We start from the raw sequence: 15,557 nt of genomic DNA, 5'->3' as shown, positions 1-15,557 counted from the left end.
AAGGAGAAAGAGAGCACACCGTGAGATCTCTTGGTAAAACAGGTGTCTCCTGGAAGCTTGGAGGAGGCAGTGTTTAGAATAAATCAAAGCAAGGAGTTTGTATAGCAAGCAGTCTGCATGTGGGATTCCCTCCCCGAGAGCTTATGCAAGCGGAAATGGTAGACCGGTTCAAGGCGGGCTTGGCTAGATTCGCAGACAGGCTTGGTGAGGGCTTAGGAAGAGCATGTTTTGGAGGGCTGCTCCGAAAAGGGGAGTCTAGGGTGGAAGGAAATGTGCAGAGATCCTGGGATATCCGTCAGATTCCTGTGCTCGTCAGACAGGCAACCGGTTGTAGAACCTTCTTCATATTTGTAATTCCCAAGGCTCTGCGTTTTCCCATACCAGCAGGAACGATCTTGGTCTCAGTCTGGCCAGCTCTGCAAGAACTTCAGGAATGAATAAGCACTGGGGGATGGGGCTAGTAGAGGTGGTCCCATCAAATGCTTGTGCGTCCTTTCCAAATCCGGGATTCAACAGCGATGCCAGCACTGTCCACGGCAGCGATGGTTTTGCTCACGGTGTGTTGGGGGTGATTGCTGTACGGGAGCCAGTCCTCATGCACGGGGTTACAGAAACTCTTCTGAAGATTGGTGGAGGAAAACTTGAAACTGTCATGGGATGGGGGATACAAAGGGGAGAGTCCTTGGGGACTTTGTTAATTACCTGCAGAAGAAAAACAAAATTAGGATAAATTGCCCGTATTTCTCAGGAGAGGCCATGTGGACTTAAAATGGTTTCCCTTTGATTGGAACTCCTTGTAATTGTTTATTTACTCTGAATAAGTTTGACAGCTCTTCCCTAGAGTCACGAACTCTCAGGTGTAGAATGATCATCCGCAGTCATTGGCTCCATATTCCAACACCACCACCATCCTGTCAACGAATGTTTGAGGACCTGAAATTTGCCAGCCACTGATGTTATGGTCCTCAACTTCGCCTCCATCGAGGAGTCATTCAGCTTTGACGGGGTGCTTGCGATCTCTCCAGGCAAGACGTCATGGCAGGGCAGCACTGATTCTTGATATCCGAAGAGACGACTCTCATTCTTTCCATCGACATTTCTTTCAAAGTCTGAGCAATCTTTCAAAGTTCTAGGCAAGCCTCTTACCTCAATTTGTAGTTTTTTAGTTTTTGCTTTTCAAATTGTGTCCAAGAGTATAACAACCCATATCCAGTTTCCAAAGTGCTTTGACCAAAACTTTTAGTCAGCCCCGGGCTTAATTCACCTGCGCTCTTTAGGCCCCTGCCCAGCGCTCAGGCCCTGGAAATAGTCCTCACGCCTTTGCTTCGTGTTAGCCCGTGCGTTCCCTGGCCCCCAGAGGGACTCAACGTGTCACCACATCGGGGAGCGAACGGGACCAGAACTTCCCCAGCTCATAACTGGATTCCTCTTCTGCCCCCTTGCTCTCAGAAATAATCACTGTTTTCAGGAGGATGCATTGTAGACTTAATCTCAGTGCACTGTGATTAAGAATTTGTATCTACCGCCCACAACCCAAGAATGACATGGCCTTTGCAGAGAGTTCACTAACGGCTTCATTATTCTTTTTTCTTTGGAGAACTACTGTTCATTGGCTCTGTTGAACTTTCCTATTGAGTACTAACATAATATATGTATCGACAGATGAAGAATTTGTCTCTTCTGATACGTATAGTCCTGCAGAAGGAATAGATTCTGGGTAGTTAAAAAGGCAAGTGATTTCTGGAGCCTTCCGTACAGGGCATTGGATTTACATCAACCATAAGGATATCCTGACAACTCACTCATTCATCCAGCTAACGGGGTTGGGAAAGCAGCCTTATCTCCTTGTTTAAAGTCAACAGAATGACAGTAGCCTGCAAATATCTTTTAAACTTAGTTATCTTTCTCACATTATCAAGCCCCTTTGAAGTCAAAGCCATTCTACTTGGCTGCATTTCCATTTGAACTGCTGCTTATATTTTTTAGTGATTTGGTCGGGGGTGAGGAGGTAGTTCTTAAAGAATCTTAGGACCTAGTTTTCAGATGGCTGATTTAACGGAGACGCTCAAGGAAATGTGTCATTTGGTTAGTAGGTCATTAGTAGAGCCATTTAGACCACAGTGAACAGGACAACACTGCTGTGTATTTGACGGTACTGATCAGGAATGCAATCAATCAGTGGACTCCTTTTAAAAACAAAGCACGTTCCTAAACTTATATAAGTCCATGAGTTAGAAACCCTTCCTGTCATCAAAGTTACAGCTATGACTTCTGGTTGGCACTTTCGTCTTACTGTATATGTTATACGCTCCGGATGTTTATAAGGTCCTTGAGCAAATTTAAAATTTCATAACTTTGGATGGATGTATAATGGGAGCAAATCATAAACACCAAATGAGAGCATGATTCATAGAGTCTCACACAGGACACAGTTCAGAGATCCAGGATCGTCCTAAATCTTCCGGATTATCCACAAAATTTTATTCATTGCGTTTGTAATACTGATGATAACTTCATTACCAGAACATGGTTTTCAGGAGTAAAATATTATACTATTAAAATACTACATGATTGGTTTCACTCTAATGGTATATATCTTCTTCTGCTCATGTCACATCCTAAATAAAAGGGCATTAGTTAATACTAAAAGGACATTAACTAATTAATTAACACGAGTTAATACTAATGACCCCATGAACTCTTCTTTCGGATAATTCATTTTCTTCTAACATGTGTAAACTCTAGGTTATTGGGATGTTCTAAAGTACAAGGACTTCATAAATGCAGTAGGTAATATGTATGGACCTTTCGGGGAGAGCCGAGCAAAGGTGCCAGTCCCTTGTAGGGCTTTTGTTAGAAGAACGTGGGCACTTGTGAAGAACAACTTAACAGAGGAGGTCATTTTCCGTCCTTTCAGAGAGAGCAGTCCATCTAATATGTGATCTCTCTGTTGAAATCCCTTGCAAATCCACGGTCACATCCCACAGACCTCCTTTCTGGCCTCTTGGTCATTCTGTTGTGCGTTTCGGACCTGAGAGGTGCCTTGTCCGGGTGAGGCAGCCACCTGTGCTGAGCAAGAGTCTTGGCTACCGCATTGGGCTGGAGGGCGGGGAACTGTGGTTCCACGATTGATTGGACCCCATTCCCTGCCGGCGTGCTCCAGATTAAAAGGGTCAGTATTGAAGAGTTGAGTTTGTACACGCCTGTGTATATTTTTAAAGTGAGTTCAGAGTGTTCTGGCGATCCTGAGACCGTTCACTACAATAAGACCTGCATGAATCATGAATCAGAGGCCTCCCCACAGACTCCCAGCCACAGCCCACTTGACTGGATCGGGCAGCCCGCCTTCCTATGCACGCTTCCCTTACCCTCTGTGAAAGGCACGGAATGAGTGCTGTTGATTCTTCCCAGGGATTCACAGACCTTGGCAAGCTTCACAGAAGCTTGGCTTTGCTAGATGTGAAAATAAGCTCAGGCTGGTTTTCAGCTCCTTCCCTTTATGGCCCGGGCCTTCCATGAGTAGTTGCCCCACGAGACCCTGTCAAACGAGTCCCACTCTCCTCCCCAGGAATGTACGAACGTCTGCTGCAATGCCACCACCTGTACCCTGAAGCCGGACGCTGTGTGCGCACACGGGCTGTGCTGTGAAGACTGTCGGGTGAGCTCTCTCGGCCCCGAGGCCACCCCCAGGTTCAGGTGCTTCCACAATGACACAGGACGAGCGAGGCAATAGGATGGCTTCCCGGCCCCTCTACTGTGAAAACCGTAACTCCTCACCGTGCAAGCCGGTGTCCCCCACTGTTGTCCAGTCTTCGTGTGAAATGCACACTTTATTTATGTATCTATTTTTTTTTTTTGAGAGAGAGAGAGGGAGAGAGAAAGCATGAGCAGGGGAGGGGCACAGAGAGAGGGAGACAGAATCGCAAGCAGGTTCTGCAGTGTCAGCGCAGAGCCCGACACGGGGCTCGAACTCACGAACTGTGCCATCAGGCCCTGAGCCGGAACCAAGAGCCAGATGCTTAGCCCACTGAGCCCCCCAGGCGCCCCCTCCAATCTTCGTGTGAAATGCACACTTGAATGCTAAGTCATCGGTGATCAGTCATTTATTTACGGGTTGGAAAGGAATTGTTCCCCAAAACTCTGGCTCACTGTGACACACTCCAGTTGTGCTGCTGGACGCTGGTAAGATGCGTGGTCCTATTACCATGATGGGAGCAGCTAGAGAGAGAGTCTCCACCCCGGTCACTCAGCCTCCGCTCTATCCCAAGAACATCTACCTGCCGGGCTGAGAAGCCACGCGGGTTGTTCCAGGGAATATATGTAACCACCTTGATCTTGATGTCCTCCCAACACAAGGATTGGCCCACCCAGCCCGAACAATGGCGGCCCTTTGATACTTTGGTCATTGCTGCTGCCATGACAGATTGCCATTTGTTTGGGCAATTCCATTGTTTGTCTCGTCATTCAGAGCTGAGATCTGACTGAGGAGAAGCCTGAGCTTTTGATTCAAAGGTTCCAAGGGTAGACTTTCTTTCTTTTTCAATTAAGCGATTGATCTTGGCATTCTGCTCACAGGAAACTCCCTCTCAGCTCCCCACCCAGCCCCGTGATTCAGAAGTGCATTACAGCATCTTACGTTCAGCCTAAAATATCCATCCTGCCCTTTCTCTCCGTGATTAACTTCTGGGGGACATTCAAGGAAGCTGACACCACCACCACCCCCACCCCGGGCACACAGCTGCTAGCCATGGAAGGGGGCGGGCGGGGGTGGGGCAGGTCGCTGGCCGTGTAGCCTCTGACAAGCCATTCTGAGCCTCGGTTTCTTCAACCACAGAAGGGTGAGGCATTGGCCGATGGTTCCTAACATCTTTTACAGCTCCCTTGCTTCACTTCTGCTCCGTGAAGTCCTACAGACAGGTTTCCAAGTCCATGATTTGATGACAAAATGAAATACAATTGTCACTGAGCCCTTGGAATGATTTTTGTCCTCTTGGCCACAAGTGCTAACACTGTAAGAGCAAACCTCATCTTAAAACACGTGGCGACTAGAGATCTTCAGAATTAAGGAGCCCATCAGCTGGTACTCCCTTCCCATGCCTCCTTTGAGATGACAGGTACCACCAACCAGCCTGTCTCCTCATCAGAAGACCCCAATGCCGCATGAAATTAAAAACAGGCAGCTCTTGGGGCTCCTGGGTGGCTCAGTTGGTTAAGCGTCCAACTTCAGCACAGGTCACCATCTCATGGCTCATGAGTTCGAGCCCCGCATTGGGCTCTGTGTTGACAGCTCAGAGCCTGGAGCCTCCTTCAGATTCTGTGTCTCCCTCTCTGCCCCACCCTTGCTCACGCTCTCTCAAAAATACATAAACATTAAAAAATGAAAAAAAAAAAAGAGGCAGCGCTTGATTGCCCCCCTCCCTAGTGGAAAGGTAAACCCCAGAGCCCAGAGCAAGATTCTGTGTATTTAACGACTCTCCGTGTCTCTCTCTTCCCTTGGGATCCTTGCCCCTTGATGTGAGGCTTCGGGAGGATGGCCCGGCCCCGGCTCCGGCCCAGGAGCACTGCCGGGAAGCCGCTTCCCTTTCCTGCAGGGCACGGGCCATAAACAGCCTCTCCTTCCAGCTAAAGCCTGCGGGAACGGCATGCAGGGACTCCAGCAATTCCTGTGACCTCCCCGAGTTCTGCACGGGGGCCAGCCCCCAGTGCCCGGCCAACGTGTACCTGCACGACGGGCACCCGTGTCAGGGAGTCGACGGCTACTGCTACAACGGCATCTGTCAGACCCACGAGCAGCAGTGCGTCACGCTCTGGGGACCAGGTAGGTGGCCGCCCCCGGTGGGCGCGGGGCCGTGGGGCTTGGGGAGCTCGCTCGGTTCCCGTAAGCGTCGCTCCCGCCGCGCCGTCTGCAAAGCTTCCCTCCCTTCAGCTGGAGCGATTGGCTCCCTGGAAGACCTGGGGCCGTGCCGGGCGCTGGGCGTGCGGAAAGGGGCACTGCCCGGAGCGCGGCCCACTGAGAGAGGTGCGAACACCTGCTGTGCGCCCTGTGGAGCGATGGGGAGGACCAGCCATGACCCCTGCCCTCAGATGGCTTAACAGTCGTTGGGCAGACAGATAGAACTCGCTACCCACTCTGATCACGTAAGTGCTTCTTGGTGCTCGGGCAAGAGAAAGTCCTGGCAGACTTGCCGCGTGAGGAGCCTGTGACCAGGAAGGACAAGGAGGGGTCACTCCCGACGCAGGGAGCAGCGAGCTGGCGTGTGGAAAGGGCTGCCGGGGCGGGAGGCCGGGACCCCAGGGTGCAGAGGAAGAACATGCAGACAGGCGTTGGAGGGCCTCGCGAGGCATCCGGGTTCTAAAAGCAGAGTGGTGGACGTGTGCGTTCCCGAGAAAGGCACCCAGACGGGCAGGTGGCCAGGAAGCAGCTGCTGGGGCAGTTAGGGGCTGTCCACTCCGTGCTTCCTGTGTGCAGGATGCTGGGCCAGATGCTCCGTATGACTCATCCCTTCCAGCCCTCCAACAGGAGAGAGGTAGGGGAAATAACTACGGTTCAGAGAAGGTGCAGCTGAAATTCCGAGACCGGAAGTCAGCTTCCTGATGGTGTAGGGCTGGGATTGGCGCCCAGGCCCACAGACCCAAGAGCCATATGTAATGCACGCTGTGCGGCTGTGCCCAAGAGCCAGGCCTAGAACAAAACTTCCACGGAAGCTCCACGGTGGAGTGGATGCTGGGACGCCACAGGAGGCAGAATCGGGCCCCTGGACGTGGCTCTCTGTTGCCCATCTTCTGGGGCCGGGAGTCCAGGGCCCCCGTGGGGCAGCCGGGACCCTGAGGACTCCTCACCCCAGCGTTTGCTGCCTCTGCCCCCCCCCCGGGATTCCAGCAGCGAATCAGTCCCCCAGAGAGCACTTTCCAAGAGTGCGGCCCCCACCCCGTCTTGTCCTTCTCCCTCCTCCCCTCCGCCTGCGGAGGTGACCTCAGTGCTGGCCGGGGACACCAGCTGTGGCACGGCCACCGTGGTCAGCCAGGCAGAGAGCCAGGCGAGCTCTAGAGGAAGGGAAATCCGATATTGGGTCTTTGTCAGACTTTCACGTGTGAGGTTTCGGTTTCAGGGGTGATGAGGGCAGTAAACGAGGGCAGAAAATGGTGGCCGGTCATCAAAGCTCGGGTGTTCAGCGGGGTGTGAAAGCAGTGGCCAAGCAGGGAGAGCAAGGACGGGTGTTTCTGAGGGTTGGGTCCCGTCGTTGAGCCCGCGGCCCCACCAGCCGAAGATGGCCCTCTGTACTTGGACGGCCCTGAGGGGCAAGAAGGAGCAGCGTGGTGCAGCCGGGGGCTGGTGCGGCCCTTTCGCCGTGTCTGGGAGGAGCGCTCCCGGGTCTCCTCAGGCTCTGCGGGTCCACTCGGGCACAAAGGGGGAGGCCCTCAAAATACACGCGTCAGGGCCGCCTGGGTGGCTCAGTCGGTTAAGCGGCCAACTTCGGCTCAGGTCACGATCTCGCGGTCCGTGAGTTCGAGCCCCGCGTCGGGCTCTGGGCTGACGGCTCAGAGCCTGGTGCCTGCTTCCGATTCTGTGTCTCCCTCTCTCTCTGCCCCTCCCCCATTCATGCTCCGTCTCTCTCTGTCTCAAAAATAAATAAACGTTTAAAAAAAATTAAAAAAAAAAACGATACACGCGTCAGATGCCTGGCTGGGCTCTGAGCGGGTCAGCGACTTCAGACAGCTTTCAGTCAAGCGAGGTCACTTTGGGACAGCGGCTACCACTGCAGGCCACATCCTCGTGGCCTCAAGCATCCCTGGTGGCCGCTCCTCCCCAGCCTTTCTCCGGACTCAGCAGTCTCCCCGCTTCTCGAGTTACAGGGGGAGTCATGACGCTCCCTTCCAAAACGGCCTTCTGTGGCCAGAGCACACACAGCACTTGGAGCCTTTGGAGGCCAATGTGCTCTCCGATGTCCCGCTGTATTGCAGCGTCTGGCCCCGTTTCCAAAGTGAGGTCAGCTTGAACTCCGCGGCTCTCTCTGAGCCATCGCCACCGTGTGACTCAGCTGGCTGCGCGCCTTAGATTCCTGGTGACCGAGGCGGGTATTTATCTCATCGGATCAGGCCTTCTCAAGCTGCCTGACTAGAGAGAGAGAGAGAGAGAGAGAGAGAGAGAGAGAGCGCGCGCGCCAGACAGGCAGGCAAACCGACAGCCTGACTCACGGACTGAGCTTTTCAAAAGCGAGAGCAGTAGGAAGTTCCCTCCTGTGGATTCTCAGCGTCCTCGTGGCTGACGGTGAGGCTGGCAGCCTGGCGGCCCCGGGGACCCGCACCAGCTCCTGAGGAGGGCCGCTCCCCCGGAGCTCCTCGCTCGCCTCCCCTCTCCCCTGCCGCCCCCCTGAGGGCTGAGGAGGCCTGTGCCGGGGCGGTGGCGCGGTCGCCGTGAGAGGGTCAGTGCATGTGGACCGAGACTTCCTGGCATCAGGGAGGCTCAGCGTTCCTGGAAATGACAAGCTTGGGCACCCGCCTCAGGCTCGGGGCTTTGGGGGTTCAGTGCACTCCAGCCAACTCCTTCTCAGGACTTCAGGTCGCTGCACCAACTTCCTCAGGAGGGCGGAGGACGAGCGCGCCGGAACCAGCGGGGGCCCTCCACACCAGGGACCTTCTCAGAAGGGCCTCTGACCGCCTCCTGGGTAAACGCAGTGGGTTCCTTCCCTTCCCTGGCAGTGCAGCTGTCTTGTGGTCTAGTTCAAGGGCGCTGTATGAGTTTCCTGCGGCTGCTGTAACAAATGACCACAAATTTAGCGGCTTACGACAACACAGATTTGTCGTCTTCTGGCCCTGCGAGTTGGAAACCCTAAAACCGAGACGTTGGCAGGAGGACGTTACTTTTGCAGGCCGTAGGGGAGAGCGTATCCCTGCGCCTCCGCCAGCTTCCTGAGGCCCCCGCATTCTTTGGCCCCTGGCCCCTCCTTCATCTTCGAGGGCGGCAGCACGTATCTTCCAGGCTCTGTCTCTCTCTGGCTCCTCCTTCCTCGCTCACATCTTCTCCGAGTCTGACCCTCCTGCCTCCCTCTTCTAAGGGCCCCGTGATTACGTTGCGCCTATTCAGACCATTCAGTACCCTCCCCACCCCCCCAAATCCTTAATCACATCTTCAAAGTCCCTTTGCCACGTAAGGTCACATATTCACGGGTTCCGAGGATTAGAATGCGGGCCCCTTTGGGGGGCCCTTTTTCTGCCTGCCACAGGTGCTAAACAGACCCCTTACTAGCCAGGTGACCTTCGACAGGTCTACTCAACCTTTGTGCCTCATCTGTAACATGGGGCTTGTCAGATGCCTACCCTGTGGGTATGTCATCGTCCTCTAACCCAGCCTGTTACCCATCGTATGTAAGGTGTCCCATGCAGTAGCATGCTAGATGCGTGGCTCCTAGTAAGTCCGAACTCTGCAAATAAGATGGGATTGTGCTCACAGGACGCTCAGGGACTAGTGAGCAAGATTCTCTGAGTGCCGTGATGTGGTGAGGCATGGTCAAGAGAGGGCTCAACCCGGAGTGTGGTATGGAGCCAGCCAGGAAGGCGTCCTAGATGAGGTTGCCTTGGAGAAGTCGTTTGGCAGGGGTGGGAGGGGAAGGGTATTTCCTGCATACGAAATAGCAGCGGTCAAGGTGCAAAGGGGCCATCCCAGGGAACTTCAGGCAGTCCTACTTGTCCAGAGCTTGGTCTGTGACCTGGAGAGTAGAGATCCTCATTTCTCACCCCGTTCTCTCATTTATTAAATATTCATCAATGGCCTGCTAGTCTAAGATGCTGACTCAAGAGCCCGAGTCTGCCAGAGTGACGTACTTCCCACAGTCCCTCTGCACTATCTCCTGGACCCGGAGTGGAGTCAGGATGTGACCGTCACAATCCCGGGGCGGGGGTGACTTCCTCAGCCAGGCCCCTGGCCAACTAGAGGGACCAGGCTGGGAATATTCTAATGCCGTGTTACAGTGGTTGGTTTGAATCAGCTTTTCACCATTCAGAAAAGTAAAACTTACTGTCAAGGACACATTTGCCATATTTCGTTTCACCATGATTAGCAAATGCTTGGGGAGCTGAAGCATATTTGCATTAGGGTCATTTTAGGCTCCCCACGAGCCCCAGTAGCCCAGAGCTCCAGGATTCATTGAGCGTCTACTCCTGGCCTGTGCCACGCGTACCCCAGTGACCCAACTGAACTGTGGAGCCATCCGGAAGTGTCCATTTACGCTCAGGAAGTCCATTACTCTCCAGACCTGGCTACCCAAACGCTGACCGGAGAAAGCCCTTCCTTCCAGCTAACTATTCCCTTTTGAAATGGACATTTCTTAAAGCAGCATCATATTTCAATAAATTCATCCTGCTTCCAAATCTTTCTACAAATAGAATGATAGAAAATTCAAAACATATGCCTCCAAACCCTAACTAGCAAAGTAAGATACTTTTCTTCTTCTGTTTTTTTTTTTTTAGGTTTATTTATTTATTTTGAGAGAGACAGAGTGCAAGATGGGGGAGGGGCAGAGAGAGAGAGAGAGAGAGAGAGAGAGGGGCAGAGAGAGAGAACCCCAGGCAGCATCCAAACAGTCATGGCAGAGCCCGATGTGGGCCTCAATGTGGGGCTCGAACTCCCCCACCCTGAGGTCATGACCTGAGCCGAGGTCAGATACTTAACGGACTGAGCCACCCAGGTGCCCCCAATGTAAGATACTTCTAGAATACCTTTTGGGGTCTTTGTTCATTTGTCTCCTTTCCTAATTAATGTCGGTAATGTTCTTTTTGGCGAGGAGCTTAAATTCTTCCCTGTCCCCAATTTTTCTTCCACAAATGTTACATCTCAAGACTTTATATGTTGGTGTCAAACACAGAAATGTTATCTGCAGTTCAAACTGTAACTTGTATTTAGCTCACTTAGTCCAGTTTGGTCTTAATAGCCACAAAGATTTTCTGTCAATGTGAGATGACCTTTATTCCTTCTGAAATAAGCCGGGTATTTTTCTTCGGGCAGAAAATTCACTTTTGCCAGTGTTGTTTATCTGAACCATGGTGACTGAAAGCGTGACTTGGAAATTAATCTTACAGATAACTGCACGTCGAGAGCCACAAACAATTTGCATCAGGGGAGTCCTGAAATACGTTAGTTTTATCTACTTTATCACTCACCAGAAAATAGCGTCGCTTGATTTATGCAGTGTGAGCTGGCCAGACAATTTTTATGGGCTGGTAAATATTCAGTGTTTATCTGCAAGGCTGGTTTAAATGAGTTTGCATTATGATGATACACCTGGAGCGGAACATTTGCTAATCGTCTACCACTCTGGTGACGAGCAACGGGAAGCGAAGAGACGCTCTTGCCAAGAGTCCTATCGTCCAAGAGTCAGGAAGGTCTCCCTTCTGTCCCGCTGCGTGAGAAAGCAATGATAAGATTTGTTCGTTTGGGCTCCATTTTCCATTGAACACAAAGGTCAATTTGGAGAAGAGAGAGGGAGAAATACGAGGAGACCAACAGGACCTTCAGTTGCTCATAAGAGTGCCTTTGTCTGTGGGTGGAGCAGTGAGCAGCAGGGGGCTGGGACAGTTAGTGACGGAGGGAGGAGCCCATCCGCCCAAATGGCAGAAGATCATTTGCATAATAAAGTCATTTTAAGGAAGAGATTAGATCAAGTAAATTGTGGGCTTATTGCGAGATGTCATCATCTCCCTTTCAACAGGCATAATGACATTCAAACTTCCAAACTACAATCACGAATATAAGTTTTATCACTCTGAAGATAAGACTGGTAATTAAAACCCGTCACTTTCTGTGTCATTGTAAACTACAGCATGATGTCAGAATTCCCTCTGAAAGGCTAAATTTTATCTCTTGATAATGGCAGAACCTCTAAGTGTTCCATTATTAAGAATTCAAAGGCTGTAGATGGATGTGATAGAGTGGCGATGAGAAAACGGTTGTCATTTTGCTTCTCAAGAGACAGACGTGAAGTCTCTTCGTGAAAACGGGAAGACAGATGTTTTTAAGCGTGGCAACTTTGAACCCAAACCTGTGCCTTTATAACCTCTTACCAGTGGGTAGAAGTCATTTGCACTTTTGAAATTACTGACCACTATGGCTCTGAGAGAAATGCCGGACGGCCACTCGCACACAAAAGCCACGAGAGTCACTTGCCTGGGTCCTGGTCCGCTGTTGGAATTGGTCTCTGCTGGGTCTGCACACAGCCAGGGCGCGCGGGATGTTGCCTCTGGGGTTTGGGTCTTCCACTCTTCTGCTTTTAATGTTTTCTTTTAATGCAAGAGCTGTATCTGTTCCCAAGGTCAGCCCTGAGCCCCCTTTCCGGTTTTCCCGCCGATAAGCTTTCTTACTTTGCCTGTATTTGTAAGATGTCTGTCTTTTGATGACCTTAGATCTTCTTTCCCCGTCCGACCGCACAGTAATACTTCCTTTGATGTAAATGAGTAAGTGAAAATCCAGAGTCACAGAAAAGATAAGCCAGGAGACCGCATCCGTTTACCAGAGATGCCTTGTTCGGCAGAAATCATAATGGACTTCCTCTGGGGAAGGCAGCTGAGACATGATGTGCCTTCCCCAGATTGCTTTCCCTGTGGCTTTGCACTCCTTCTTCTTGGCACGCACCTGCTCTGTGCGGGCCTGAGGCACTGTCCCTGTCTGCTGGGTTTTTACAGTGGGAGGAAGGAGCCTTGGGACATCACAGGAGGCAAAAGAGCAAGCGCGGTGAATGCAAGGAGGGGACAGCCCCCACAGCACGGTTGAGAGAAGGAGGGCCGGGTCCAGCCTCACGGGAAGGTGGTGGTGAGAGAAGGCCTGGAAGGACACAGTCAGCAATGTGGAGGAACACAGCAGCCCAGGACCCTTCTGCAATGGGCTCCAGCAGCCAGGTTCCAAGGAAAACGCTGATTTACTTGGCTTTGGTCCATCATCCATCATTGACCCATCTTCCGACCTGTGGGACGGAGCACTGTGGCCGGACTGGAGTCTCCTCCTGTGCTGTAGGCACAGGCTCTCCCACGCTGGAGAGATTCCTCCCCAGGAGGGGTTTGGCCCCAGTGCAGCGGGCTGTGCTGGAAGGGGTGGTGCCGAGCAGTGCCCCGCCTCCAGCCGGAAGCTTGCCGGGCCCCCGGAGGTGGCACAGAACCCCGCGCGGCCCCGCCTACAGCCTGAAATGGCAGGTGGGGAGGTGGCCGGGCATGTTATGATCTGAATCCAGTCCCAGCTGCTTTTGTACTTCTAAAATAAGTTTCGGTCATTTTAAACCTCTTGGCCTTTAAACCTCCGTGTTTCTCGTGCCACGATTTCTCATCCCAACAGTAGAGACCCCAGGGCAGGAAAGACCAGCCCAACTGGATGAGAACAAGCGTCGTTTCTGTTTTTGTTTTTGTTTTTTTAAGTTTGTTTTATTGATTTATTTTGAGAGAGAGCTAGAGAGAGAGCAAGCAGGGGAGGGGCAGAGAGAGAATCCCAAGCAGGCTCCACGCTGTGCGCACAAAGCCCGATACAGAGCTCGAACCCACCAACCGTGAGATCGTGACCTGAGCGGGAATCAAGAGTCAGACCCTTAACCGACTGAGCCACCCAGGCGCCCCAAGAACAAGCACTGGAAGCAGGGTTCTGCCCCATCCTCCAGGCACCATGTCCCCACCCAAATTAAAACAGCCATTTCTGAGCATTGACGAAAGCTGTCAGCCCCTAAGTGCTTGAGGATGGAGAATGCCAAAGATCTTATCCGTGGAGGTTGACCAAGAAGTACACATGATCATGTGCTTTGTATTGATTCTCTAGATAAACAGATGAAGAAGCCACGTGACAAGGGATTGAGTATGGGTTCTGGTCTTTGATGTCACAGAGAGAGATCCATCCCATCCCCAAGTTCACGTAGCTGATGAAAGCATGACCTAATTTTCTTCCAAATGTGAGTTTTCTTTGCCACATTGCAGCAAGCCATGTCACTGACATGTCCCAGTGATGATACACCAGTGGTAAAGTGTGACATGGCATTTCTTGCTCCCTCAAGTTCTGGGTGAGAACTAAAATAAATAAGTCTTGGATCTAGACCGTTATTGGTTTCCTGGGAAAAACAGAAAGTTAACTTTTAGAAAGCTGCATTTTTCAAGCCACTGGGCAGATTAATACCAGAGTAGAGCAAGCCCTACCCAGCTTTGCTTCTTTATGGACTGACTTCTGCCTGCAGCAGTTTTCAAGTTATCAGAGTCAGGGATTTTCATTTCTTTTCCTGAGTCAGTAGAGATTCAGCAAAGAGACATAAAAATGTTTACTGACTCTCTCCACTGCCCCCTTCTTGGAGGAAGACCCCCGCCCCAACTGGTGTGCTCAGACTCAAGGGCATGTCACCCAACTCCGTTCATTACCATTACCTGAGAATAAGCACGGGTGGCCAGTGTCACAGCCTGTCAAGTTATTCCCTGAAAAAGATTTGGTGGAGATGCAGCCAAGCCTGAGGATGGACAGATTATAGGAGTCATCTGGTGGTTCTGGAGAGAAAGGAACCACAGGGAGAGGAGTGTGTTGCCAGTTAGGTAGTTTCTAAGAGGGAGGTTGCAGCTGAATAGAAGGACCGTGGGCTTCGGCATTGGATCCATGAGTCAAGTCCAGCTTTACCACTTCCCCGACATTATCATCTTCAGCGAGTTGCCAGAACACTGAGCCTTGGTGTTTAAATCGGTGAAACGGGGTACGTAGACCTTACAGGGGTGGCTGTAAGGATTAAAGATCCTGCGTGCCGGACCCAGCACAATACCCAATAGTGGGGGTACTCAACCGATGCTATGTTGGTGATCTAAAATATGTTCATTCGTTTAAGATGTGTGTGCTGGTTTGTTTAAGGGCGAGGAAAGGAATTACAGGGAAGATGACCTTGGTTCCCAGAGTATAAAAATGACTCAGACCCAAATGTCTGTACTTGAGATCTCCTACTACCTCTTTCAAGATGGTGCTTAGTGCCTGTGCAGTGAGATGACGCTCTAGGGGCTCACCCAGCACAGGTTGGGAGGGTGCCCAGAACGACCACGGGATTTGGAGCCATGGGGAGCTTCACTCCCTGAAATGAGTCGGGAGGGGAGAGGTGTAGGGAAGTCGAAGTCCTTGAGCTGCGACTAGAGTTGTTATTTAATATACAGAGTATGTACAAAACTTCCCAGTGTTTCAGATTCGGAGATTCTCTTCCCCCTCATGTCCCAAGGTAGGTTCAGAAATTACTTATCCCATCATTCAACACTTCATTGGTTTCCTCTGATGGGCGAGGCACTGGGGACAATCCTCGGTGAAGGAGACAGACGTCAAGTTCCTATTGATAGAACCATGAACTATTGCAAGTAAATAAGTGTCGCGAACCTGGCCAGGCACGAGGAGCTCTCTTTCTCCCTCACACATTCTCCCACTCTTAATGTCCAGGAGCCAGGCTTCCCCTTCCCCGTGATCGATGGCTGTCCTTATTATAATTCAGTTTGACTGAGAGCCTGCCGTGTGTTGGGGCCTCACTGAGTCTCACAGCACCTCTGAGTCAGGTGATGTACTTGTCCCCATGTTACCG

General features: G+C 51.6%; 1 protein-coding gene across 2 annotated transcripts in view; it reads left to right on the top strand.

Annotated features, from left to right (window-relative positions):
• ADAM12 (ADAM metallopeptidase domain 12) overlaps positions 1 to 15,557 on the top strand; it is a 341,670-nt gene that overhangs the window by 286,907 nt on the left and 39,206 nt on the right. For both annotated transcript variants that reach the window (XM_053207586.1, XM_027063359.2), the window contains exons 13-14: positions 3,569 to 3,658; positions 5,623 to 5,818. In XM_053207586.1, the coding sequence (XP_053063561.1) occupies positions 3,569 to 3,658; positions 5,623 to 5,818 (286 nt within the window). The remainder of the gene's footprint in view (positions 1 to 3,568; positions 3,659 to 5,622; positions 5,819 to 15,557) is intronic.

The sequence above is a fragment of the Acinonyx jubatus genome, chromosome D2 (assembly GCF_027475565.1).
Source record: "Acinonyx jubatus isolate Ajub_Pintada_27869175 chromosome D2, VMU_Ajub_asm_v1.0, whole genome shotgun sequence".
Lineage (NCBI taxonomy): Eukaryota > Metazoa > Chordata > Mammalia > Carnivora > Felidae > Acinonyx > Acinonyx jubatus.
This window is presented reverse-complemented; position numbering and strand designations above follow the sequence as displayed.